This window comes from Brachyistius frenatus, unplaced genomic scaffold (genome assembly GCF_029030835.1).
Source record: "Brachyistius frenatus isolate BFR_SWC_R1_liver_20210118 unplaced genomic scaffold, ASM2903083v1 Contig_87, whole genome shotgun sequence".
NCBI classification, from domain to species: Eukaryota; Metazoa; Chordata; class Actinopteri; family Embiotocidae; genus Brachyistius; species Brachyistius frenatus.
The window spans coordinates 528,289-555,325 of record NW_027210686.1 but is presented as its reverse complement, the minus strand read 5'-3'; the positions used below and the strand labels follow the sequence as shown (position 1 = coordinate 555,325).

At 38.1% G+C, this 27,037-nt stretch overlaps 1 protein-coding gene across 3 annotated transcripts in view; it reads right to left on the bottom strand.

Annotated features, from left to right (window-relative positions):
- Positions 1-14,325: 14,325 nt before the first annotated feature.
- Positions 14,326-27,037, bottom strand: part of LOC138627514 (junction plakoglobin-like) — a 112,265-nt gene continuing 99,553 nt past the window's right edge. For all 3 annotated transcript variants that reach the window (XM_069709903.1, XM_069709902.1, XM_069709905.1), the window contains 5 exons: positions 26,332-26,482; positions 25,233-25,354; positions 24,665-24,707; positions 20,968-21,107; positions 14,326-16,105 (listed from right to left, as the gene is read on the bottom strand). In XM_069709903.1, coding sequence (XP_069566004.1) covers positions 20,971-21,107; positions 24,665-24,707; positions 25,233-25,354; positions 26,332-26,482 — 453 coding nt within the window. In that variant the 3' untranslated portion in view covers positions 14,326-16,105; positions 20,968-20,970. The remainder of the gene's footprint in view (positions 16,106-20,967; positions 21,108-24,664; positions 24,708-25,232; positions 25,355-26,331; positions 26,483-27,037) is intronic.

Sequence of the window (27,037 nt, the reverse complement as noted above, 5' to 3'; positions counted from 1 at the left end):
CATCTTCTCGCCTGTATCCTCTTTAAAAAGCTTTGGAGTGGAGTTTTTTTTCTTCTTCTATTATTAGCAAATCTTACCACTGTACTGAATGTCCAGAGCTGATTCTAATGTCTTGTGTGTTATTATATTTTTGTCTTCACCTTATCTATGAAAAGACCAAAACCAACAATATGTAAAACCATTGTATGCTTTCTGACCTCCCTCTCCTGTCTGTGGCTCTAAACTGTGCAGCCTCTATTGGCTGTTGTAACTACGACGTGAGCAAAGGAGGAAGTCAGGTGATATAATATAAAGAATGTAATTTATTGTCTGCATAGGAAGGAGGTCGGGGGTGGTTGAATGGTTCAAATACAGAACTTTAACCAGGAGACCGCTGTGAAAACGATTGACTTAAGGTTAAGGCCATAACGTAATATGTCAAAGATATGTTACTATGTATATATATATATGTATATATACATAGTAACATGTCTTTGTCTCTATATATAACATATATATATATATCCTCTGTATAATGTTGTGAAGGTCTGTTGTAAGGATTTTAACGTGTTAAGTGCCATTAAATAACCTGTGTTGTGATTTGGCACTATATGAATAAAATGAAATGTAATGAAATGACCTGCAGGCAGTGGAGGAGCACAACAACCTGGGCCATGTACATATGCAATCTCAGTGGGACCCTTTTAAATACATCCATTGTCACATCTGTACAAATAGCTGATTCAGCAGGTGTGAACCCAGAGTGCTTGTTACATGTTTGAGAAAATCTAAAGCCTCTTTTTCCAGCAGTCTGTAATTAATGAGAGGTTTCACTGTTAGGCTTCAAAACATTATTTCTGTCAGTTTTTCTGACCTTCATCAAACCCTGAGCAAACGCCAAAGGTGAAAAAGCTATTCTACTTTAATTTCAGGCTTTTATGAGGAAACCTCCCCATGTTTGGATGTGGTGAGCTAATTCTGTTTTAATTCAACCCCTTCTATTGCCAATAAAAGTGTACATTGTATTTCTATGCTGATACTAACTTTGCACTCTTCACCTCCACTGCAGAGATTAGGGGAAATGAGGAATCAAAAGAAACGGAAAGGAAATAGTGCAAATGTGTAGATTTGTACAACTCTGTTTCCAAAAACGTTGCAACGCTGTTTAAAATTTAATACAAACAGAATTGCAAGTGTTTGCAAATCTCATGAACCCATATTTAATTGCAAATACACCAAGGACAACATATCATGTGTTGAAACAGAAGTCGTATTGTTTTATATACATTTTATAATAATGTAATACAATAGTGTGTGATCCAAAATATGAAAACATAATGAATTGTATAGTATGTTGTCCAAACTATGAAAGAAAAAAATCCTACTACAGTGTTGTTCAAAATATGAAAAAAAAAAGTCATACAATAGGATGTTGTTCAAATTATGAAAAAAAAAGTCATACAATAGGATGTTGTTCAAATTATGAAAAAAAGTCATCCTATAGCATGTCGTCTAAAATATGATAAAAAAGTGAACGTAGAATGCTGGCCAGGATCAAACTCGCAACCTTTTCACTGAGGGGTAACAGTGTGAACCACTGCACCACTGTGCTTCCCATAGTGATGCTAGTCGTCCAAAATAAGAAAAAATTGTTCCGGCACGATGTCAAAAATATGAAAAATAGAATGTCGTCCAAAATGCGAAAGAAAAATCATACAATAGCATGTCGTCAAAAATATGAAAGAAAGTTACCTTTTTTTCCATATTTTAGAAGACATGCTATGGTGTGACTTTTTTTATCATATTGAATGAAATATGTCATGGTATTTCATGTCATCAAGTTTAGGAAAAAAAAGTCACAAGATGTCGTCCGAAATGTGAAAAAAGTCATATTTTGGAATATTTAAAAGTCATATTTTGGAATATTTAAAAGTCATATTTTGGAATATTTAAAAGTCATATTTTGGAATATTTAAAAGTCATATTTTGGAATATTTAAAAGTCATATTTTGTTGTCCAAAATGCGAAAAAAAATCATAACATAATATATCGTCCAAAATATGAAAAAAGATCATAACATAGCATGTCATCCAAAATATGAAAAAAAAGTCATACAATAGGAAGTCATCCGAAATGTGAAAGAAAAGTCATAATATAGTATGTCGTCCAAAATATGAAAAAAAATATATAAAATAGGTTTTCGTTCAAATTATGAAAAAACTTCATAATAAAGCATGTCTTCCAAAATATGAAGAAAAAAAAAGACTTTAGTATGTCGCGAAGAATATAAAAAAACAATCATATCATAGGGTGGTGCAATTGTGAGTACTGTCACCCCACAGTAAGAAGGTTCTGTGTTCAATTCCCGGGCTGGATAAAATATGTCATGCTATTTTATGTCGTCAAGTTTAGGGAAGAAAAGTCACAAAATAAGACGTCATCCGAAATGTGAAAAAAAAGTTATACTATAGGATGTCGTACGAAATGCGAAAAAAAAAACATAACATAGTATATCATCCATATGAAAGAAAATCATAACAATATACTATCATAAAACAGTAGGACTGTAGAAAGTCATCCAAAATGTGAAAGAAAAGTCATAATATAGTATATCGTTCAAAATATGAAAAAAGTCATAATACAGCATGTTGTCCAAAATATGAAAAAAATTGTAATATATGTTGTTCAAAATATGAAAAAAATTCATAATATAGGGTGGTGCAATTGTGAATATAAAAAAACAATCATATCATAGGGTGGTGCAATTGTGAGCACTGTCACCCCACAATAAGAAGGTTCTGTGTTCAATTCCCAGCTGGATAAAATCTGACGTGCTATTTTATGTCGTCAAGGTTAGGAAAAAAAAGTCACGCAATAAGATGTCGTCCGAAATGTGAAAAAAAGTTATACTATAGCATGTCATCCAAAACTTTACAAAAGAGTCATTCTATAGCATGTCATCTAAAATATGACATAAAACTCATACTATAGTATGTCTTCCAAAATATGATAACATGTTATACGATAATATGTTGTCCAAAATGCGAAAGAAAAGTCATACTTTGGAATATTTAAAAAAGTCATACTATAGTATGTCATTGAAAATATTCAATTCAATTCAATTCAATTTTATTTCTATAGCGCCAAATCACAACACAGGTTATTTCATGGTACTTAACACATTAAAGTCTTTACAGCAAGACTTTATAATATTATACAGAGAAACCAACAATTCAACAATTCAACAATTCCCACATAAGCTAGGAGGAAAAAACTCCTCTTTAAGGGAGAAAAACCTCCGACAGAGTGTGAATGAGTGAATGAGTTTTTCTGCGTCACGCTGAGGAAGGATTTTCCTGATTTTATTAATATTACGTAGATGAAAGAAGGCAGTTCTGGAGATTTGCTTTATACGGTGTCTAAAGGACAAATCCTCATCAAAGATGACTCCAAGGTTCCTCACAGTTTTGCTGGAGGCCAAGACAACGTCATCTAGAGTAACTAAGTGATTACAGAAAGAGTTTCTGAGGTGTTTAGGACCAAGTACAAGAACTAAAAATCATAACATAGTATATTGTCCAAAATATGAAAGAAAATCATAATGTACCATGTCATCCAAAATATTTTTAAAAAAGTCATACTATAGCATGTTTTCCGAAATATGAAAAATAAGTCACATTATAGAATGTCGTCTAAAATATGACAAAAGAGTCTTATTATAGCATGTCTTCCGACGAGCAATGTTGTTCGTATTATCATTGGAGATAATGCATATTAGTCATTCTGATCCCCCCTCCCCCCTGCCCCGGAGATGTGCGAAGGGACAACCAGGTCTAATACGTCACCAATTTTTCTATGAACTGCGGGTAATTCCCTGAGGCAAAGTCTGCAGAAACGCAGACTTATGGAAAGGGTGCTTAAAGGGCTCAAAATGTCCGCCAGAGAGCCCTCAGAGACTCGATGATTTAATAGTGGGACAGCCCTAAACCCTCACAGACTTACCGGGAATGCACTTCAACGTCTGTGAGTCCGTGAGGGTGGAGATACGACCATCATGTGAAAATATCATTGTGCTGACCACTGAGTTATCAGGGCTGTCAGTCCTTACGTCAAGCATCTTCACTGATGCTTAATGTAAGGACTGACAGCTAACAGATAACTTACTCTCCTTCCTCTGTTGTCTGAACTGTTGCATAACTTTGTCTATGTTTTATACTTTAAAGATAGCATGCTGCCAAAACCATCAAAGAGAAGGAACATCAGAACATCTTTCACCAGCAGGGCATAATTAATAGCTGGTTAATAACTCGCCAGTACCAAGTTATATAAAAACAACCTTTTCACTGGAACATAATCTCAACTGATGTTAGTTAACCATGTTGGTTGGTATTAACTAGCAAACCAACCCTGGCTTTTGTTATCTGTTGGTTAGCAATTTCAGTAGCAACCCTAAAAATGTCACAGTGAACTAATTATTGTGAACGCAGGAAGCTCACAGCAGGTTGGAGAAGTAGAGCAGGCTGATGAAGAAACAGGTGCATCCCCACGGTTTCTATAATAAATGATCGTATTTATTTTAAAGGGAGGAATCAGCATTTAAGTTCAGTAAGTATAACCTTTGAAAGCAAATAATTTTGGTCTTGAGTTTATTTAGGAAGAAAAAAATCTTACAACATAGTAAGCTGCTGTCATAAGATCCAATTCAGTCAATATTTACAATTGTCCTCAAAGATAAATGTGACTCCAAGTTTATCCGACTTAATCAATGGCTTATTATTTCACATAGGAAACTCAGGAATTAAGTAAAGATGAGGTAGATCATGTTAAGGGAGAAGCAGTTGGGCCGACAGGGTTTCAAGGGAGGTGGGTTGTTGTGTCCCTACCAAAGTTAAAAACCAAACCTACATCCTTACTATGGCAGTAAGGGCTAAAAGACTGAGGTCTCTGCAGCTTCCTCAAATGTTTTTACTTTTACAATCATTGGAACCATTTGTTTTCCAAGTGTTATTGAAAGAAACAAAAATTAACTTCTTCTAACTGCAGAAATATGCATCAATAAAACTGTGATAGGTTGAAATAAACTGGAATTATCCTATAAATCGCTTTTCAGTGTGGAGTTTTGTTTGTGATGATGATCAGGATCTTTCTTTTCTTGAACCTCTGAGTTTGAGCATGTTGTGCTTCATATCAGGATAAATGTCCTCATGTCTTAGAAGGTTAGAGTGAGGCCATTTTAAATGTGTTTTTTTAATACAATAATTTCCTTATTGCTGTGCTTTTAATAAATGTATTGAGTGATTGCTTCTCCAACCTGCAGTACATCATCAGACAAAACGAAGGAGGGACACCAGCCATTATTCATCATTTCACCTCACTGGAAGTGAAGTACTCCGGGGTCATGTGAAATGTGCATGTCATCCCTGGTTTCCATTGGAAGCAAAGAGAAGAATTACTCTCCAGCTCAGTTTGATTAGTGTAATTAGAAAAATTTAGCCAGGGGGTTAGGCAGAAAGATAAGCAATATAAATGTTTAAATTTGATGAAGGGTTCACATTACAGAAGGTAATTATGTCTCGCTAGTGTAGAAACAGGTGATCAATAATTGATGCATAGCAGGTCACATGTGAGAGAGATATAATTCAAACTCCTTATTAATTCTGCAATTCAGGAGAAAAATGTTAAGCGGGAAAAAATATTTTTTTTCTTCAATTGCTTGTCTGCGATAAGAGACGAAGACACTGGACCTTGCAGTTCGACTCTATTCAGGTTGGTCAAACGTGTAAAACAACAGCGACAATAAGTGTTTGTTTGTATGTTGTAGTTGTCTCTGCGTGTGAGTGTGCAATATAATCACTCCAGTATTCTGAAAGTCTGACAGACAACATCATAAAATTAAAAGTAGACACAGTAATACAGAAATGTTTTTGTTTTCCTTATTGTCACTAAGATGATGGAGCTGCAGGGTTCGTTCAGAGGGCACCAGTCCTGCAGATGCAGATGCACCTGACCTCCCACTACAAACACACACATAGTTTTCCAATACTAAAAAGCTTAGTTTAATATATATAACAATTATTTTATTCAACGTTTATTTATACTTGAGAAATGACCCTCATTTACAATGACATCAAGTCAGCAAGCAATTGACAGTTAATTCTTAATAGAAAAATATGTTTTATAAAATGTAACACTCTTATTCAGTTTTGCTTGACGACAAAAAGTCCCCAATAATTTACTTGGAACAGTAAATTAACATTGAATGAAAGGTAATAACATGATGATAGATGATAGATGATGGTAATAATGATGATGATGTACAGTAGGCAGAAATAATAACAATGACTGAGTTCCAGATACAATCTGGTCATTAACTAATTAGGTGATAATTACCTGCAAAACCTGTTACTATGCCAAGGAAGTATGGCAAAGCTGGATTTGTATTTGGACTTTTTGGACTTATTGATCAAATGGAAGTATATAAAAATTCATGGTAGAGAGAAACAAGTGGGAGATCACCAGGCTGAAAAATGACCCGAATGCATTTGTTGATGGGTAACACAAGTGACCAAGTCAGTGTCTGACCTCAGTAAAAACATATTAAAAATACAGCTGCGAGTGGAAATGATTGGGCTCTTTGCAGATTGGCAGCTTGTTTCTTATTGAATTGTCAATGAAATGTGATTTTAATGAATGAAATGCAAGCAGTCGACCAAAGACCTTGACAATTTAACATTACTGTAAGACCACAGGAAGTAATGCAGAGGCAGACAACGATATAATTGTAAAAAACATTTTGTTGAAGCATCACCTTGCGCCCAGTTGGTCCAAGGTTTTATAGATGCAGGTCAGGTTATACAGGTCTTGTAGTTTACTAATGTCTTTTCAGGAGGTTTCAAGAAACACAGAAAAGCAAAGACTACACTGTTAGGAGACAGGCAGTGCGTTTCAGCTCATTCATCTAATTTAAGATTGGATAAGAAAATGTTATAATACAGTCAGCGGTTGTTCATTGATGGAGGACATCCCCCAGAGAGTTTTTAAAACCTTCTACATTAGAAAAACTTTGTGAGAGATCCACTTTGCCTTCGTGTAACTATCAGAAACTTTTTGGGAAATTATTTTGAACCAACAAAGGATAGATAAACCACATCTTTAAGGTATACATTCTTATTAAGAAATAATTCGAGTTACTTTCAGCAAAGGTGATTGTTATAAGAATTTCATTTTTATATGGTAAAATACGTGGAGACACGTCCTTGAACAACTCTTTGTGCCTGTGTAGAGATAGCTCAACTTGTTATTTTCATCAAGTAGTCAATAACAGCCCCTTTATTAATAGATAATTATGAAGGCCTCAGCCTGAAGAGAAATGTATCGTCTGAGTCGACGAGGACCACGTCCACAAGAGACATAAATACTGACTTTAAATGCTCATACTCTGAGCTTTTCACTCTGTAACCACATAATGTCGGTGCATTGTTAAAACGCTGCTCTTGTACAACATTAATCAACTGCTGATTAAACCTTTTAACTTGTATTCTGGCTCCGGTCTCCTCTGTCTAAAAGTCAACAAAAAACTCTTTTGACAGTGATGTTCTACAACAAAATATCTGCACATGAAAAATCAAGTGGTATGTAGCTTTATTACTACAAATGTTCTCCCTGGCAGTGTGGAGAAGGTCTTCAAACATTTTCATTCTCATGGTAAAGCAGTGTTGTGATATCCAGGACTGGAGCTCCCTCCATTGTTCAAACAGGCTCATTACAAGCGTGGTTTAGGATGATGCAACCCCTTAATGTTGGATTGAATGTTCTAAAAAATGGCGTGTTTTTAGGAAACCCTTGTCATGCCCACTCTAAACCATATTGAGTGAACTCCATAGTTGTAGGGAGGCTGGATTCAGATCAGATAAAATGTTAAAACTCTAATTTCAAAGCCCTTAATAAATGAGTATGTGCCTCTGTACAAAATTATTGTTCAGCAAGCCTTGAACTCATCAAAATAATGTTCTGCTTTGTAATCTGTTGAAGCCTTTAATGCCCTTTGATTTAATTTTCAGGACATAGTCGATATCAATGCATGTTGTTTATCCCTGGTTTATAGTTACAAATGCTAAGAGCGACTGTTTAATAGACCATTAAGTGGATGATTATGTCAAAACCTCTTTGTCAAACATGGCAACTTCAGTGTGGTTATCATTTAGGTAAAATTAGTCTGAAATCATCAGCACAGACTTTAGAGAAAAAGAAAGGTCATGGAGTATCCAAAATACATGATTAGTCTCGCAGGGGCTCATGGCTGTACTTAATCAAGTTCATGGCAAACTTCATCCTACATCCCCAATTTGAAAAAAAGTGTGATGGGATGCGAAAGAATGCGATAAGTTTCTAATCATGTTAACCATATCTGATTGAAAATAGAACAGACAGAAAGACAATACATCAAATGTTGAAACAGAAATGTATTATTTTTTGAAAAATATATGGTCATTTAGAATTTGATGGCAAAAGCATGTTTAAAAATTTTTTTGGGACAGGGTCACTAAAAGGTTGGAAAAATTGTGTAATGCAAAAAAACAAACACTTGTTGGAACATCTTATGACTAATTAGGTGCACAAAGAGCATTCTAGAAAGGCAGAGTCTATCATGAAGATGGGGAGAGGTTCACCACTCTCTTAAGACTCTGTTGTCAAATAATGCAACAATTTAAGAATAATGTTCCTTGATGTAAAATTGCAAATCATTTGTGCATTTCATCATTTACGGTTCATATTATCATCAAAAGATTCAGAGAATCCGGAGAAATCTCTGAACACAAGGGAAATAGCCAAAAAACAATATTGGATGGTGGTGATCTTCGGGCCCTCAGGCAGCACTGCATTAAAAACAGCCACGATTCTCGAGTGGAAATCACTGCATGGGCTCAGGAACACTTCTGAAAACCATTGTCTCTGAACACAGTTCATCGCTGCGTCCACAAATGCAGGTTAAAACTCTCCAAAGAAGAAACCATAACAAATATCATCTCTTTGGGACTCGCAAAGGGGAAAACTGTCCTGTAGTCTGACAAATACAAATTTGAAATTGTTTTTGGAAATCATGTGCTCCAGACTAAAGAGGAGAGGGACCACCCAGCTTGTTATCAGCTCGGTTCTAAAGCCAGTATCCGTGATTGTACAGGGATGCATTAGTACACATGACATGAGTGACTTGCACATCTGGAAGGAAGCATTAATGCTGAATGATATATTCAGGTTTTACTGCAGCATATGGTGCCACCCAGACAACGTCTCTTTCAGGGAAGGTCTTGTTTATTTCAGTGAGACAATGGCAAACCCAGTACTCAATTGTCTCACCAGAGGCCGTAGTTCAAATCCAGACTTCCATCTTTGGTTGGCATTAGAGAAAGGTGGGTTTGATTAAATCTAACTCAACACTTTGTGTATCATGTCACTGTGGACTTTTCCATGTTGTATATTGCATTGACAATTACAAAATGTTTTTTTTTTGTTATTTCAATTATTTATTTGTTTTACCATGTACTGTATCCCGTATGGTAGTACATAATTTGCCTTTGCATGAAAAAGTCGACAAGGAAAGAAAGTAGCCCTATGACTGAAGTATTTATTGATTTATTTTAATTGTTTTATTTATGGTCCTTTCAGTTATCCAAACCATGACATTTTCTGACCTAAACTATCAATCAGTTGGCACATGCAAATGTTGCAGAAAGAAGGAAACTTGCTTTGGCTTTTTCAGTGAGGAAATGTACTGTCTTATCTTATATGGTGTTAAAATAAACTGTCAAATGGTGTATGGTATTTTAAATGGTCAGTATGTATTAGTTTGGAATACATGCTGGTGGCGAACGATATTAAAAGCACAGGAAAATGTCTTATCTCATTTATTTGAAATTAAATAAACATTTAATGAGATTGGGTTTGGTAAAAAAAATGGGTATGAAGATGTAAGCGGTGTAATCAGAGGCCCAGGTCATAAATTAGAAACTACGCCTTCTCTTTGAAGGTTTTACTTGTTTACTGGAAGATTTACTGTTTTACGTTGTAATATTAAGCATGTTAAGAGTGTTTTTTACATGGTTGTAAAACTCTCAGACAATGCAACTATGTTTATCTGACCAATGGAACGAAGACTTTTGGTGATTGGAGCAAGAGCTTTTCTATACAGTTTTGAAGTGGTTTAAAGTAAACATAACATAGTATGCTGCACATCATAATACAATGATTTGTCAAAAACCTGAAAGTGATTTGTGGTTTTTCTTTAAGTTCTAAATGTGACGCAGTTTTTCCACATAGATCTGATTGTTGTTATCAGACCACATTATGCAAATTAAGATCGGCAGACCGGAACTCGTGCCATGATACAACAAAAATCAACTTGTACGTATAAGATTTTTGTTTATTTACTGTAAAAATAAAAGACACGCATCATGAACACAATTATCAAGGATAACACTTGATTTTATAAGTCATATCATGTTAGTGTGAGTGCACATAATACTTTACCAAAAAATCAATACATTTTGAGTTTCAGACCTTGTATGACAGGGCAACATCACACTTCCTTCACACTTGAATCCCCCAGCACTGGTACAAATGTCTAATCGGGAGTCGATGAGCACAAACAACCTCAAGCTGTGGTCTGATTGACCCAAACAAATTCTTATTGCATTCGATTGAATTCTGTGTGCATTTACAATTGCATGAACATCCAGATCCAGTTAGAAAATGCATGTTGCACGTGGAAATGAGATCTGTGTTTAATGCAGCCTATTCCCTCTGTTCCCAGAGGGCACCAAAGTCAGGAACTTTCAAGTTCTACCAACAGTGGTTTAAAAAGTTGGAGTGGGGAACAATGCTGAAAAGCCAGTGAAGCCAGTGCTGAAATCATCTGATGTGGATCTTGTTGCTGATTGTCACTGTGGAAGTGTGACTACATAATTACAATAATTAAGAAATCAGTTTTTTTCCACCTCCATAGTTGAGGAAAGTCAGCATTTAGGCCTCCAGTGGGATATACATTGTATATTTCACATTTAAAAAAAAAAAATGCTATGATGTGAAATGTAATCATCACATTTTATTTCTGTATTATCCAGAAGAAGTTCCATTGCCATATAAAACCATCATTTTTAGTTGAATTGTAAGTACTGCATTATGATGAGTATGACATATTGCAAAGGAGGTTGTCATGATGTTATATTAAATTATTCATGTCTGGTTCCAATCATGCTGTTTGTTTTCTTTTCTTTTGTTTTGCCAGCAGCATATGGGATTTGGTGTCTTCTTTGATGAAAACCAGCAGGGGGCACATTGGTCACATTTATCCCCTGAAACTTCCTCCCTATATTTAGGATCCCCCCCTTCCTTTCAGCAGTGCAGTCATCCCCTGCCACATCAAATGACACACAAACACACAGTCATGCATACCATAGGATCAAAAAAGAGACTCTTTCATTATTGGTAATGTACACATTAATATTGTGAAAAGTAGGGCTGTGCTGGAGTCCTTCAAGAGTTCAAGTGTGATTGCTGCATCTGTGACTACTGCGACTGTACTGTCCTTTTCAAGTGCAACATCTAAAGCTGTTGGTCAGAAATTAGGGTGGTTCTCTAAAGCAACTTCTTCAGTTATTAAGGACATTTCCTGCTCAGATGCCAATAATCCATCTGTTCAATATCTTGTCAGTAATGTAGAGATTTTGCACTGTCAGGCCTGAAGTACCAAAACCCCAGACAGACATCTATCCATTACCATGGTTTCTGTATCTGATGGTGATTAATCAACCAGGTGAGACATCACAACAGTAGGGTAACTGTAGTTAGTGTGTGTGTGTGTGTGTGTGTGTGTGTGTGTGTGTGTGTGTGTGTGTGTGTGTGTGTGTGTGTGTGTGTGTGTGTGTGTGTGTGTGTGTGTGTGTGTGTGTGTGTGTGTGTGGAAGGGGGGGTCGGAGGGGGCTACAGGGGTCTTAGTTCCCCGTACATGACAGATGAAATTCAAATCTCATTGTCAATACATTTTGGGGAAGGTTTCAGAATTATTTTCAATTCATCTTAAAAGGATCTTTTTTTCAAAATCTTATCGATTTTAGAATAGCATAGATGTAATCAAAACATTTATGGCATTTGGAATAGAGTGTAATTTACTAAGCGTTCACTATGACGCACTGTTATTCAAGACTAGTTACAAGTTCAAGTGAAATGCTGCTAAATTTAGAAGCTAACACTATCTGTTATTCGTCCAAATGCAATGCGAGCCCACAAAGAGGAAACACATCACATTGGTTCCACTGACAAAATGCGAACATGGAAAATGCCAACGATAGAAAACAGGCAGCAAGATCACGTGGGTGCTTCAGCTGCCTGTTTGGATAACATACAGATGCTGCTTCCACAGCACGCCACCCCAGCGTGAGAATAGGTAGCTCTCCCTGATGGGGAAGAAGGCTGGTAGTGACTCAGTGACCTGCCACAGGGTTGGATACAAAAACTAATTCAAAATACCTGGTTGATGTGAACAGAAACCAGCCCGGTCAGCTGACCCGAGGCCTCTCTGGTCTATACTTTCTAAAAAGCTGTGTTTTAGCTGTGAAAAGTGTTGGTTTCTATACTGTGAGTTCTTAGTCTGTTAATGGAAAACTAATAATAGTGCAAGCTGCAGAAAAAACAAAGCTTTAAAAATAATTTGACATTTTTTAAATTGCTACAGGTTTAGGAAATAATTTAAGCTGCAATTAACATCCTGTTGGGTTACATAGCAAAAAAAAAAAAACATAGCAAACATCCACACTCAAATAATGTGTACATATACTGTAATCAAATCAATACATTTGATCTCTTTGCCACTTTTCTGCATGTTTAAAAAGGCCACAAAATATATATAACTGGTACAAAATAAAATGCCAATACATATAAATACAAAATAAAACTCCCTAATTTATCTTGGGTCATGTTTTCTTTCAATGCTCAGTCCTTGGATCACAGAACAAAGAAATAACAGACCGTACAAAACACAACCGTGCTTGTTCTTGTATAGCGCCTGATGTTTCACACACTGATCACAACAAACAACAACAGTCTCCAGGATGACCAGCACTTGTTGAACAAACCATAATGTTCAGCCTGAGCTGGAGTCAGTGGTGGAGCACAAGATTTCTCAGCATTGGATAAACAAAGATTTACAAAAAACAGCCAAATAGTGCAGGAAAAATTCAACATCTCAGTCAAGAGGATGGAAAAATAATCACAACGCTTATAGTGGATCAGAACAAAACCGAGATGTAGTTGGAAGCACTAGACACCTACCAAACAGATGATACAAATAGGTGTGAGAGGGAAGGAAGAACCGAGCATTAGAGTTACGTTTTTGCAGTAAAAAACAGCTTCAGTTAAAGTTCGACTCTTAAAAACAGCTGTCTAGTTTTACCATCAAAGCATGACTTGTTGGGATTTGAGTGCACAATGAACATTTCATTGCTTTGGTTATCATCTCATCTCAACCCATAGACTGCATGTAAAGATGAACAACATTATACCTCCCCAAAGGTCAAGCCAAAATATTGTGGAAATGGGTGCTGACATTTTGTGCCGGTGACATCATTTGCAACCAGAGTCTGCAGAGTAGAGACGGGGGGTGGAGATGTGGTTTTGAGTTCTACCCTTGGTGTTAAGCTAAGAGAAGAACCAAGCAGGAGGAGATGCGTCATCCATATTTAAACTCTATCTTTCCACCAAGTGTGATACTAATGAGGCCAACAGGACTGTTAGCCTGAAGGGGAAAGGTCCAGAATGCACCCACTTCCCTACAATACATTTACTAGATAGATGTATGATTAATTAATTAATTAATTAATCACTCACTGTTTCACTCCCTGAAAAAACAACAACAACTTGTATTAGCTTTGACATTAGTTCTATTGAAAGTAGTAGAAAGTCCAACATGACAATATCCATCATCTGACTGCACATGGTTATTGGCCCATTGAAACTTTTTTAGTGATGTGAAAGTGTTCAGGTGCTTGAATTTAAACTAATTAAGAAAAAAATACAACATACATTGGCATGTATGTATTTGCCTTTTATGTATGCATTTGCATTGCTGTATACTAGTTTGTTTAAAAAGACATTGTTTGGCCTTTTCTCTTGAATAACTGAATAAATTGTTTTTCATTGTGATATAGTATGTTCCATGCCAAATTAAAATCAAATCACATGACAGAAAACAAAGTGAAAGGTGTATTTCAGGGATATCATTGACTTGCCGAAGCTAAATGCGAAGCACTTAAAACAATTAATTCAGTTAGAAGACAACAAGCTAGATAACTGGCCTTTTAACACGTTTTCATTTAATCATGACAGTAAATGCACACATAAAAATGAAATACATATAACAAAGTGAATTTGATTGTATTTTATTTCTTTGATGGACATGGTTAAACACAAGTATTCTAAATCTTTCAGAAACACTGCAAGTCCTCTGTGCAAGCAGAATAAATGAATCCCAGGACAAACTTTCATGACTGAAGATTTAGAATTTAAGATCTGTAGAAGATTATCTCAGCAGCTGCTTTATTTAAGTCGTTATATTTGTGCTTTTTTTCATACTGTAAGCTACAGCTGATGTTGTTAGTTGAGTACAGAAACAGAAACCCTGTGACTAAGATCACGTCGTCCCTTGGTGACTAAGATCACATCGTCCCTTGGAGCACAGAGCACTTTGTGACCCAACTGTCCATAATGTCCACGTCCAACTGCGGCTGCACTTAAATGCAAACCATTTGGATCAAACTATTATGTAATGGTTGGATAGAAATGGTGCTGCACACCGATCACAGACTGAATTCTTCATACATGCTGTGAGCAGCATTGAGTATGTATTAGAACTTGCTCCCGTCCATTAACAGTGAACTACTGACACATTTCATATTGAAATGATCAGCACACCCCGAGTACAAAAGTCACTCATGTCGATACACAGCGTGCGTACTGTTGTAAAGTTCTGTTGGTCTGTTGATCAGAGAGCCGTGGTCCATTTCCACTGAAGATATTCTGAGTACATCTGGGAAAAGTTGAGTTTGCAAATTACAGTCCATTTCCTGTGGTCATTTGAACAGAAAACCTGCTTGGTGAAAGTGAGGTTGGGCCATGGAGGGTTTTGTAGTCCAGTTCTGCACTCAACTTTTCCAAATGGCTGGCGTAATCCAAGAATGGCTTGTAAAAACCCAGATTTCCTTTTTACCCAGAATGCAAAGGTGAACACTATTTCAATGGGTACACAATATACTACCATGCAACAACCACACATGGACACCCTGGGACATAATGCACTGTTCAAGTACACAGTGGAGACATCTATAAGACAGCAGCTTAAGGCTGGGATACACGGGTAGCCTTTGGTAGCAATGGTGTTCGGCATTACTGCCAAGAAGGGAGAAATTCTATTCCTGGTACATGTTGAGTGTTTTACAAGCAAAGACCTCAGACTTTTCATGTTTTTGTGGGTTCAGTGATTAATTGTGTTAAACTGGGGATTGTGATAGACTGTGTAATATAAAGAAACCTATTACTGACTAATATGAATGTTTTTCATGAGATACATGGATGGAAATATTTAAAACTAATGAACAGGCAGGGAACTTCAATGACGTCACACTTGTACATTTCAGCTGATTCAAATGTTCTTACTTGTTTCTAAATGTTTACAGATGAAGCGCTAAAACATTTGGTGAGGATCATCAGCTGAGTTTGGTTCAGCAATGGTTTGCATGTCTCAAATGTCAGTGTAAGGCATTCTTACCTAATTTGATTGCTTCAAAAAGGTACCCGTGTAACGATGCCTCGAAACGTCAGACACCCCCCACTTTCAGCCCACAGTAAAACATTATAACAAAGTTACATTTTTCATTTACAGCAACAATAAACCTCTTTTTGATAAGCAACCTCTTTCAATAGTTCTTGATTGCCAAATGGGATTTCTTTCCCCGTTGAAAAGGGCTGATTCCCTTTGTGATAAAAACCTCTATTCTCCTCCATCCTCCATCCTTCCCTCCAGTCTTTCTTCCTATGACTTGTTCTCTCTCTCTTTCAATGTTTCTGTTGTTTTCTCCTGCAACAAAAAGATCAAGAGTTCTTGAGCATCATCATCAACCGAGGTGTCGTCACACAAGATACTACATATAAGACAGTGCACCAAATATTTGGCTGCAGCATTTCAAACAATAGTTTTTAAGGAATAGTTTGACATTGAAACATTGAATTTAGCTTTTTATCAGGTTGTGGTGAGAAGATTAAGATTTGTCATGGCATTGAACATTATTAGCTTATAGTTGAGCAAAAGAACCAGGGAGAAACAATGAGCTCTATTCAAAAACACAGGTACCAGTATCTCTTCATCTTACTAATTAAGTGACACTTAAATTACATTATTAAATACAGCCACAGTAAATATGTGTCAGAGGAATTGTTTTCCAGATTATACTTTGTTTTCTATCAACAGGATACATTTTTCACCACCAAAAGTATGTATTCCAAAATATTCCCGAGACTACCTCCCAATCATAAAGAGCTGAAGAGGTTTTTCCAATGATAGTCACAGCAACATCTTCAATCATGTATCATTTGTTCTGGCCTTTGAATCACCACTTTAAAATAAGATGAAACGTGCACCACACTGTTGCCAGTTTCCAGAAGATGGTTGTACGTCAGGTTGTTTGTTCACTCACACACAGCCAGCAGTTTCTCACAGTGGCATGAAATTACTACGATGTTTTGATTGAGACTGTCATTAAAAATCATGTAAACACTCTTTGAGACATAATAATTACAGAGTACCCAGCCAGGCTTTATATTTACAGAAAATGACATAACGATATTATATAATTCCCAACACGTCAGAAAAGCAGCTGGAGTCCTCATACCCTTCTGTCAACTGTGAACAGCTCACGTCTCTCAGAAATAAGAACAGACCTCAAAACAACATCTTTCTTTATGAGTTACCGTAGTAACCAGCTACACCAGCCCCATAATTTATATCAGCATAGTATCTACAGATACTTGTTGTCCATCTCGGCAGCAGCGGCGCCTCTGAGCAGATTGGCTACTTTGTCTTTGTACTCCAGTAAGTGAGCATAATCATGTTGGGTATGTTACACTTTATTTATATGAATAGATTTTAGGAAATGTGTCTATATGCTGTCTATGTCAGAGTACTACATCAGGGGTCTCAAACTTAATTTACTTGGGGGCCGCTGGAGGCAGAGTCTGGGTGAGGCTGGGCCGCATCGGGTATTCCACAAGAAAAGCTTTGTTAAAAAAATTCCAATCTTCTCAAATGTCTTTATTTTTATTTTTTTAACACAAAATAAGATGAAAAAATAAATAAACAAATTAAGAATGAATAAGTAAATAAGTAAATAAATCAGTAATAAATAAAATAATAATAATTAGATTTCTCTAGTCAGCAACTATGTGTGGTTTCTTCAGTCTTCTATATCTGCTGTATTCAGATTTAAACGTCTTTATTAACAGTTCTTTAACCTCAATGGGTTCTTCTGAACATGAACTGTTCTTCTGAACATGAATGGAACATTGAAGAACATGAACTGTTCTTCTGAACATGGCTTCTCTTGCCTACTCTTTGCTGCTAGAGACCTGGCAGCGCTTCCTCTCGCATAGCTGAGCCACATTTGTCTTGAGGGAGGAAGCAGTTGAGACCCTCAGTATGGCTTGAAGATGACCATCAGTAAGTCTGGCCCTGTACTTGGACTTATTGAAGTTCAAGGTGGAGAAGAGCTTTTCGCACAAGTATGTGCTCCCAAAAAGGCACATGGTCCGCTTGAACACTCGGGAAAGCTCAGGGAAGCTGGGGCTCAATTCTCTCAAACATTGCCCAAGCTTGTCTGCTTTTCCACTCACCTCCCTGAACTTGGCTTTGAGGTCAGAGTTGCACTGCAGGTCAACGAGCTCCATTTGAAGCACAGGAGGGCATCTTGCACATCAAAGGAGAAGGGGTCCGCACAAATGTGAAATGTGGCTCTGTGCGTCTTGAAGTCTGCAAATCTGTAATCAAATTCCTCCTGTAGCTTCAAAATGGCATCAACATACTTCTCACCACTGAATGGTGTGCCTGCATCCACGAGTGCCTTGCATGCTGGGAAATGGCAAAGGTTTGTCTGAGAGAGCTGGGCTTTCCATAACACAAGTTTTGTGGAGAATGCTCTCACGTTGTCATAGGCAGCACTGACCAGTTGCCCCTGGCCTTGTAAACTCTTGTTCAGTACATTAAGCTCATGTGTGATATCAACAAGAAAAGCTAAGTCCATGAGCCATTTGGGATCACTTAGCACAGGAACAGCCACCCCATCCTTCTCCATGAAGGCTTTCACTTCTGCTCTCAACTCAAAAAAATCTCTTCAAGGCGTTTCCCTGCTGAGCCAACGTACCTCGGTGAAGTAGAGCACATCCCCATCTTCTGACTCTATTTCCTCTAAACAAGCACAGAACCTTCCCTGGATCTGATTTGGTTGATGCATTTCACAACGACAGACATCACATTGTCAAACTTCAGGCATTTGCTGCAAAGGGCCTGCTGATGGATAATGCGGTGCAGAGCAATGGCCTCCTCTGCACCCTCCTCTTCCAGTTTGTTTGGAACAAGTGCCACCAGTCCATTTGTCCTCCCTGTCATTGATGGCGCTCCATCGCTTGTTATTCCAACAAACCTCTTCCATGGCAAACCGGCATTCTCCATGGCATCACACAGCTGGTGAAATATCTCCTGAGCGGTGGTCTGGCCATGCATTGGGATTACTGTGAGCAACTCCTCTATCACTTCACAATTGTCATCGATACCACGGACATACATTGCGAGCTGGGCGGTGTCTCTGATGTCTTTGGTCTCATCAAGAGCGACTGAGTATACACTGAAATATTTGGCTTTCTCACACAGTTGATCATAAATGTTACTTGACAGGTCAGAAATGCGCTCTGCTACGGTGTTGGCAGGAAGGCTGATGTTGCTAAACCGACCTTTCTTTTCCGGACAGACGATACTTGCAGCCTGTAATATGCACTTTTTGATGAATTCACCTTCTGTGAACGGCTTTCCCGCCTCAGCAATCATCTCACTAACCACGCAGCGAGCTTCGACTGCTGCATTATTCTCTTTGGTTGCTTTCTTGAAGAAATCTTGTTGCCTCAGTAGACGTGTTTTAAGATTTGCAGCCCGGTTGGCTCTCTCATCTCCCTGGTAGTTTACGTACTCCTCAGCATGTCTAGTTGTGTAATGACGTTTCAAATTGTATTCCTCGTGCACCGCAACTTTCTCTGTGCAAATAAGACACGTCGGGGTGCCCCTGTGCTCAACAAAGAAATATTGCATCTCCACTTTCCCTGGGATTGTCTGTGCTCATCACCGACCTTTCTCTTCACTGCAGGCTTTGAAAAACACATGTTTGGGGCTGTGGAATATATTTTAATTCCACTTGGTGTCACTGTCGTGTTTAGCCGTGTTTATGACATCATCTAGAAATATATGTCGTGTTCATCGTGTGAGGCAATGCAAATAACAAAATAATGACCCCCCAAATAACGGTGCGACCCTATAATTGGTCCGGGTTATCGGGGACTGTTATTGCCGACGGACAGGTGTCGGTATGTGACTGCAGACCACATTCGACTACATTATTTCCTTTCTTTTATCTCGCCGCGTACGCATCACTTTGGTTTATTTTGTCAGAGAGAGACATATATACGTGTAATGTCCCGCTGGGCAGCGACTTAAAAAACTTTTTTTTTGAAGTGTTGTGAACGCAGCGCGCTGGGACGGATGTCCACGTTTGCCGAATAGAAACGAGGCAGCCAGCCAGGCCCGGAAGAAAACTCTCCATGGCAACGCTGCTGTCACTTTCACTCATTGAGAAATGTTTCTCTGCTTGCATCAAGCCCGGTCGATGTCCCGCCCCCGAGATCCATATACCCCACCGTGATTGGTCGGTTCGTTCAGCTCCGCACACAACACTGGAAAGTGCCATTCATAAAAAACTCGCGGGCCGCACTAACATTAAACTTTCATGTTCAGGTAGGGGCCACAAAATATCGTCTCGGGCCGCGAGTTTGAGTCCCCTGTACTACATGATCATCATCACCAAATCCCTACTCTGGTGTGGCAGCAACTTTATATTGACAGGAGAAATCTTCTGCCTGGTGAAATGAGGATTTATGATTACATCATACTTAAGAAATATAGGTACTGCAGAAATTCTGTAACTGTAAACCCGGTTACTCAAGAGCACATTAAAACACTAATAAGGAGACGGTGGCCCGGTTCCACTCCAGTAACGGAGATTTAAAATTAGTTTGATTTCATTTTTGTCATTTCTCTAAATGTTCTTGTTGGAAGCTGTTCAGATATCCGTTTTCTGAGTCAACCCACAGTTTCATCTTGGCTGGAGGATTTAACATTCGTTCTGCACTTAGAAAAACAATCAAATACACTTTGAGACTTCACTGATAAGAAGGGAGATGTCATTTTTAAAATTATGTTTGAGTGTTCAGACGTGTCTCCTTCATCCAACTGTTTTTATGTTTATTACATGAAATTAAATGTTTACATGAAGACACATGAAACAATAAAATATCATTACGACCTGTAATCAACTAAGACCCCATTTCCACTACAAGGGACACATGATAAAAAAATAAAAAAAATAAATCATATTTTTGAAAACATTCTTGCTGTAACATTTCTTTCAACCACAATACTTAAATTATCTAAAAACATTCTAAACTGCAAAACCTTTTTCCCGCTGGGTCTCAGGAGGTTAAAAGAGAAGATGTTTTGTAATTGTTAAGTCATTTACTACAATAAACCTAATCTAATTATTAGTGCGTTAGTAATTATTTGCTGGAAATGGGAATCAGCATGCAGGGCTGGTGTGACTGTTTGTGAGGGTCTATGTGTGTGCTGACCTGTTAGAGGGGTTCAGGGTAGGCCTGTCTGGGGTCGTAGGTCATGTCAGGGATGTAGGCCTCGTGGAGGTCAGGGTCGAGCGGCAGGGTGTCCAGAGGCAGATCAGCATAGCCGTACGGAGGGTAGTGGCCATCTAAGTCTGAGACACAGCAACAGAGAGGAAACGATCAACGAAGCAACTTTTACAGATGAAAACAAAGCAAAAACACATTTTACAAAATATAAATGAAAAACTATAAAATTATCAACAAGGATTAAACAGTTTCACTGAACGATGCAACTTCATCTTAACAGATGTCCTTGTGTATTAAAGTGGATCTCTTAGTCTTTTTTCTGTGTAAAGAGCTCAGATGAAATTTCACTATTACATAACATCTGAGAAATATAAACATGGCAACATGATGAAAGGAAAAAAAAATAAACCCCATCGGGATTATTTTGGAACTGAAGAATATTTGAAAATGTGGTGATTCTCAGGGAAGTGTTGAAGTGTTTTTCATTCTGTCATTTTTCTAAGCAGATTAATTGAGGTTTATTCTGGATTGATATCAGACATCATGATGTACAAGTCACGGTCAATGCTACCGAAATGTTTCATGTCTGTGTTCAGATGTAAGTTATTACTAAAAGAAAGTGTATGATTTACACCAACACAACATTCCTGCAACAGAAACTTCCCATTTTATGACACATTGAAGCACTTTGTGACTTTGCTCTATGAAAGCTGAGGTACTGAATATATATGGCTTTGCTGAGTTACTTTGGATTTTGCAGTTTTTATTAAAGGTTTTTATTCAGGTTTCATGATTGATGTGAGGATGTATGAAACAGGTGATGCCTCTTTAATATGAAACGTTTCGTAATTTCAACACTTCACAGCAAATTCACATCTTTGGAATAAACTCTGAGTTCAAATCAACTCTATTTGCTTTGTTACATGTGAGACCATCGAATTCACTGAAGCAGAGTGGAACGAACTCTTTTCTAGAAGTTGATCTTTAACACTTTTCAGGAGTTGAACCTGAAATCTTTGGGAGTTAAAACTCGACTCCCATGAAGAATAAATATACTTTAACCTTCAGTTGTTTGAATGTGAAACTGTTTCAGTGTTAACAGCCAACATGTGAATCACTTACCATTCATGGAGTTCAAATTGCATCACACTATAATGGTTTTATGTAAGACAGATAACAAATTAACAACATATTCATGGCACATTTATATTGAACAATTGTATTCAGTGTGATTATATTCAGTCTGCAACAATTATTTCTGCATTAAAACTTTATGTAACAAGTTAAAAACTGACAAATTGGTCTATATGTTACATTCCTGCATTGTACATTTATGGTTTTGAATGATAGCCCCATTTTATTTATCATTATGTCTTTATTGAAATATAAAAAAAACAGCATGTTTTAACAAAACTAAATATTAATTTCTGCCCATCACTTTGATTTAATTTGGTTGCTTTATTCTCAAAAGTTACAAAGAAATAACTAAGGCATGCTGGGAAATGCTAATTCATCAACAAATCTGTGCAGTAAACACAGAGTCGTGTTGAATGATGCTCCTCAACACTCAGAGAATGAACACCAGAATATTACCAAAGAGTCTCTGAACACAAGCTGGAGTCTAACTTAGAAAATAAACTTCCACAATCCAACTCTTTGTTGAACTCCAGGATATTTCACTCCAGAAATATGCTGTGGAACATTGCTTGGTAAACATCTAAATCTTACTCTTTAGTTTTCTTATTGGCTGAATATTTTATCAAATTTGATATATAGAACTATAGTATTACGTAAGGCTCATTAATGGCTAAGTCTAATCATTACTGTATTGGTGAGTGATGTCCAACATGGTGCACCATTAGAGAAAACATTAGAGTGCGGAGGAAAAAGTAGTCTATAAAGGTTTAGTCTGCCTCCATTCTAGAAGCTGCTCCACATTTGTCAAAGTTTTCCACATTTTACAGAACACGTGAACCCGAACAAAAACAGACATAATTGTGACATATTCTTAAATTCTAATTATAAAAAGCATATATGGCCTATATGTGTGGAAGAGTGGAAGTTCATTTGGCTACCTTCAATTGACCTCCATTACAACTACTCACAGCTGTCTGTCTGTCTCTGTGTGTGTGTGTGTGTGTGTGTGTGTGTGTGTGTGTGTGTGTGTGTGTGAGAGAGAGAGAGAGAGAGAGAGAGAGAGAGAGAGTGTGTGAGAGAGAGAGAGAGTGTGTGTGTGTGTATACTGTGTGTGGATGTGTGTGTGTGTGTGTGTGTGAGAGAGAGAGAGAGAGAGAGAGAGAGAGAGAGAGACCAATACCCTCCTAAGTCCCTCTCTCTCACACACACACACACACACACACACACACACACACACACACACACACACACACACACACACACACACACACACACACACACACACACACACACACACACACACACACACACACACACCTATGGCGCTGCAGCTTGTTTGTCCAGGTGTGTTGTGCGAGCAGCAGGGATCGTACCTTGGTGTGTCTGTGAGATGAGTTGTGGTTCTGTTGCTGAGGAGGTATCCTACATGAATACTAATACCATCTCTCTGTGGGGGTGCAGGCAGCCTGATTGTTTTGCACGTTGATGTCCGGCCTTGTTTTGATGTTGTGTTATGTGGTTTGTTGTGTCTTGCATGTGGGCTGCTGGTGACAACTCATCTCCCTCTGGGACTTCTGTCTAATGAGCCCGTGTGCTTTCTTTGAAGCTCTCTCCACCTATTGTGAAATTCTGAGAGCTGACAGGAAGGGAGACGCAGGGGGTTTGTGTTTGATGGAGAAAGGGACTAAGGGGAACCAAAATAGAGTGTTTTCAGAGTCTAGACGGATGGAAGAAAGCAGTTGGTGTTGGGAATAGTGGCAGCAGGCAGACATGCTGAATTCCAACAGAAGCTTTTATCTCCTCTTTTTGAGCTGAGTGATATTATAGTCTGGGAAAGTTAGCGGGCTTCTCACCGTCTCTTTTAGTCGTTAAATGACACATAAAACAAAGAGCAGATTATATATGCAGATTATGTTCATGCTGTAAAAGGAAACTTTCGGCTGGTATTTTATACTTGGTGTCTTCACAAAAGGTCATTTGCGAGGGAAATGAGCCGTCACTGTAACACCACTCTGTGTTTGAGTTGTTCTGTAGTTTTGCTGTGTTTAAGTTCCATTTTAGCTCCAACTGAAGTATTTTAGATCGTTTGGTTCCTCATCTCACAGGATTTTGACATGTTTCTCAGTGACATTTTAAAGGTCCCCTCTTGTAACATTTCTGGTGTTTTATTTGCAGTCTTGACCTCCTTATGAAGATATTTACGTGGATTTTAGTGTCAAAAAACATTTCCACCCTGTTTTACACCTCTCTGCTGAGAACGAGGTGTTTAGTGGATGCTCTGATTGGCTGACTAGATTTCAGCAAAAACTTTGGTGAATACAGTGGTGAAACATACAGTAAGTAACTGAAACTCCAGAATAACCCAGGTTTCAGACCCAGGTTGGCCGTGTGGATGACAGCACCATCAAAAAGAGTTCATCAGTCTTCTCGTTTGACATCTAAGTGTCTGATTAAGACACGTTAACTCCACTGCAGACAGACACGTTACATTTTTGTTTTTTGTTGTTGCATTGAAACAGTATTCCTTCTCAATCAAAGTACTCACCATCAGCTAGGTATGTAGGCTCCAAAGGAACTGCAGTATGGGCCTGTACAGAAACAGATCAAGAAAATAATACTTTTAGACTATTATGTACATTTTCTTTGGACCAATTACAAACATCTCTGTTTAAATCATGCACAAATTTACTGTCAGGAATGTCGTTTTAAAGGCTTATAAGAGCTTCGGTCTTCAGGGAGCAGAGTCATCAATATCAACCCTTATTAGTCCTTATCAATCAAATTGATTGACAGCTGTGATTGACAGTGTTGAAGGAAGCAAGGATCAAGTGTTGTGTATGTATGTGTCAAATATTTTGCCTTCCTCTCAAAGCAGGCTGGAACTCACATAAAGTACATTTTGATTTATTCTGTCAACAGCACATGGACTGTTTTTTTCAGGATTTTTCTAAGCAACAGAGTAGAGTAAAGGTTAAAATAACCGAGACCAGGTGAACACTTTTAAAGAGTGGCTGCACTCTTTAAAATATAGTATATGGTGTGTTGTCACGGCAGCGTTTAACATTTGTGCCAATACCCTTCAGTCACACAAACAGTCCACTCGGGGCTCTTACCATTTCCCAGGCGGCGGGGTCGTGTTTGAATAGCGAGTGTGTCAGCTCCACTGACACTCTCTTCCTGTAGTCTGAACTCTTGTCCTCCGAAATACGGAACAGCACTGCTGCAGCGTAGGTGGCTGCAGGTAGACGGCAACATCACTCATTCATAAAGAGACACAAGTGAAAAGCACTCGCTCTGAAGTCAGTTCCTTCTAGAATCTGCAACCAATCCATCACGAGGATAAACACAAATTGAACCAAACATTGTGAACTTAAGAGATTTTTTTTCTAAAATTATTTTTGCACGAGTTGAAATTTAAAAAAAGAAAAACTAAGCTTTGATGTCAACAAACCTACAAGTAACTTCATGGTGGATTTTTTTTTTTTTTTTTTCCCAATAGCTGGTCTTTGCAGAAGTCACTTTTAAAAATACCAAAACAAGCCTCTTCTGGTTCGATGCCTGAAGCAGTTTGGTTTGCTAACAGTGTCGCACGTCTCAAATATTCATGAGAAACATTATATTTACAGTAATCACTGTTTGACTTCTTGGCCTTACTTATGTGGAAACCATGGACTTTCCAACCACATGCAGTTTTAAAAACAAAAAACACTAATCTGCTGCCTTCAAGTAGAAGTTGGAGTTCGGCTGCAGGGGTTTGCTCTCATTCAACCAGGCTAAAGGCTAATTTTATAGTTTATAAAATCTGGTGGCTTCTTGTGTTCCATATTCAACACAACAGATCTTTCAGAATGTATTTAGGCTTTATATGAGATGGATATGTCAGTTTTACTCAATGTGGATTCCAGCAGATGGCAGTCATGATCCATCAGCCAACCTTCAACCTTCTCCCACCAACCAAAAGAGGTTTACCATTAAAGTAGTTTAAAAAAAACCCTCACAAAGTTAGTTTTTGTCAGAATGGAACATAACATCTCCTGCGTGGCCTGTCTGGTGAATGGTGTTGTTTCAAACCATCATTATACTCAAGTCTCTTTTAATCCTGATTTTGAACATATTTCTTACTTTTTTTTGTTTTCTTACAAAACCTTCAGAACATCGCTTCAATCTGTTGAAAGTAAACGGCCCATAATATCCAGCTGTTAGCTGACGTACCGATTCCCTCGTTGTTGGAGTGCAGCAGCTCCATGAGCGGTGCCGACGCTCCCTCTGCATCGATGAGCTCCGCCGACTGTTTGTCCAGAGCGAGCTCACACAGCACGCCGGCAGACACTCGCTTCACGTTCTCCACGTACGAGTACAGCAGCTGGACACACACACACACACACACACACACACACACACACACACACACACACACACACACACACACACACACACACACACACACACACACACACACACACACACACACACACGGGGGTTGATGTGTGTGAAGCTGCCAGGATGCTTTAAAACAAACATGATGTGCTTCTCGGTGTTCACACAGACGAGGGGATGGAAAAGCCTCCTGGCGGCGTCCCACCACCTTTCTGATTTTGCCTTTGGCTCATCTTTGTAAATTCACGGCGATATATTGTACACATGGGTATTCGTCAGTCTCAAAGCATTCACGCTGTTACACATAACAAGTAGGCAGATGCAGGCCAAGCAATTGCATCACTATTCAAAGACAGGCGTGAGTACACATGCTGCCTTCAGTTCCATAGTTTGTTCAGGCTGTTTGCCGGATCAAAACTCAGTCTTTACATGAAGTGTTTGTGAAGTTATCACTGTAGCTCACCCGCCTCATTTCTTCTACAGAGTTGTCACACATTTGTTTGTGCAGCTTTCTCGTACTTTCCGTGGAAAAACAGGAAGT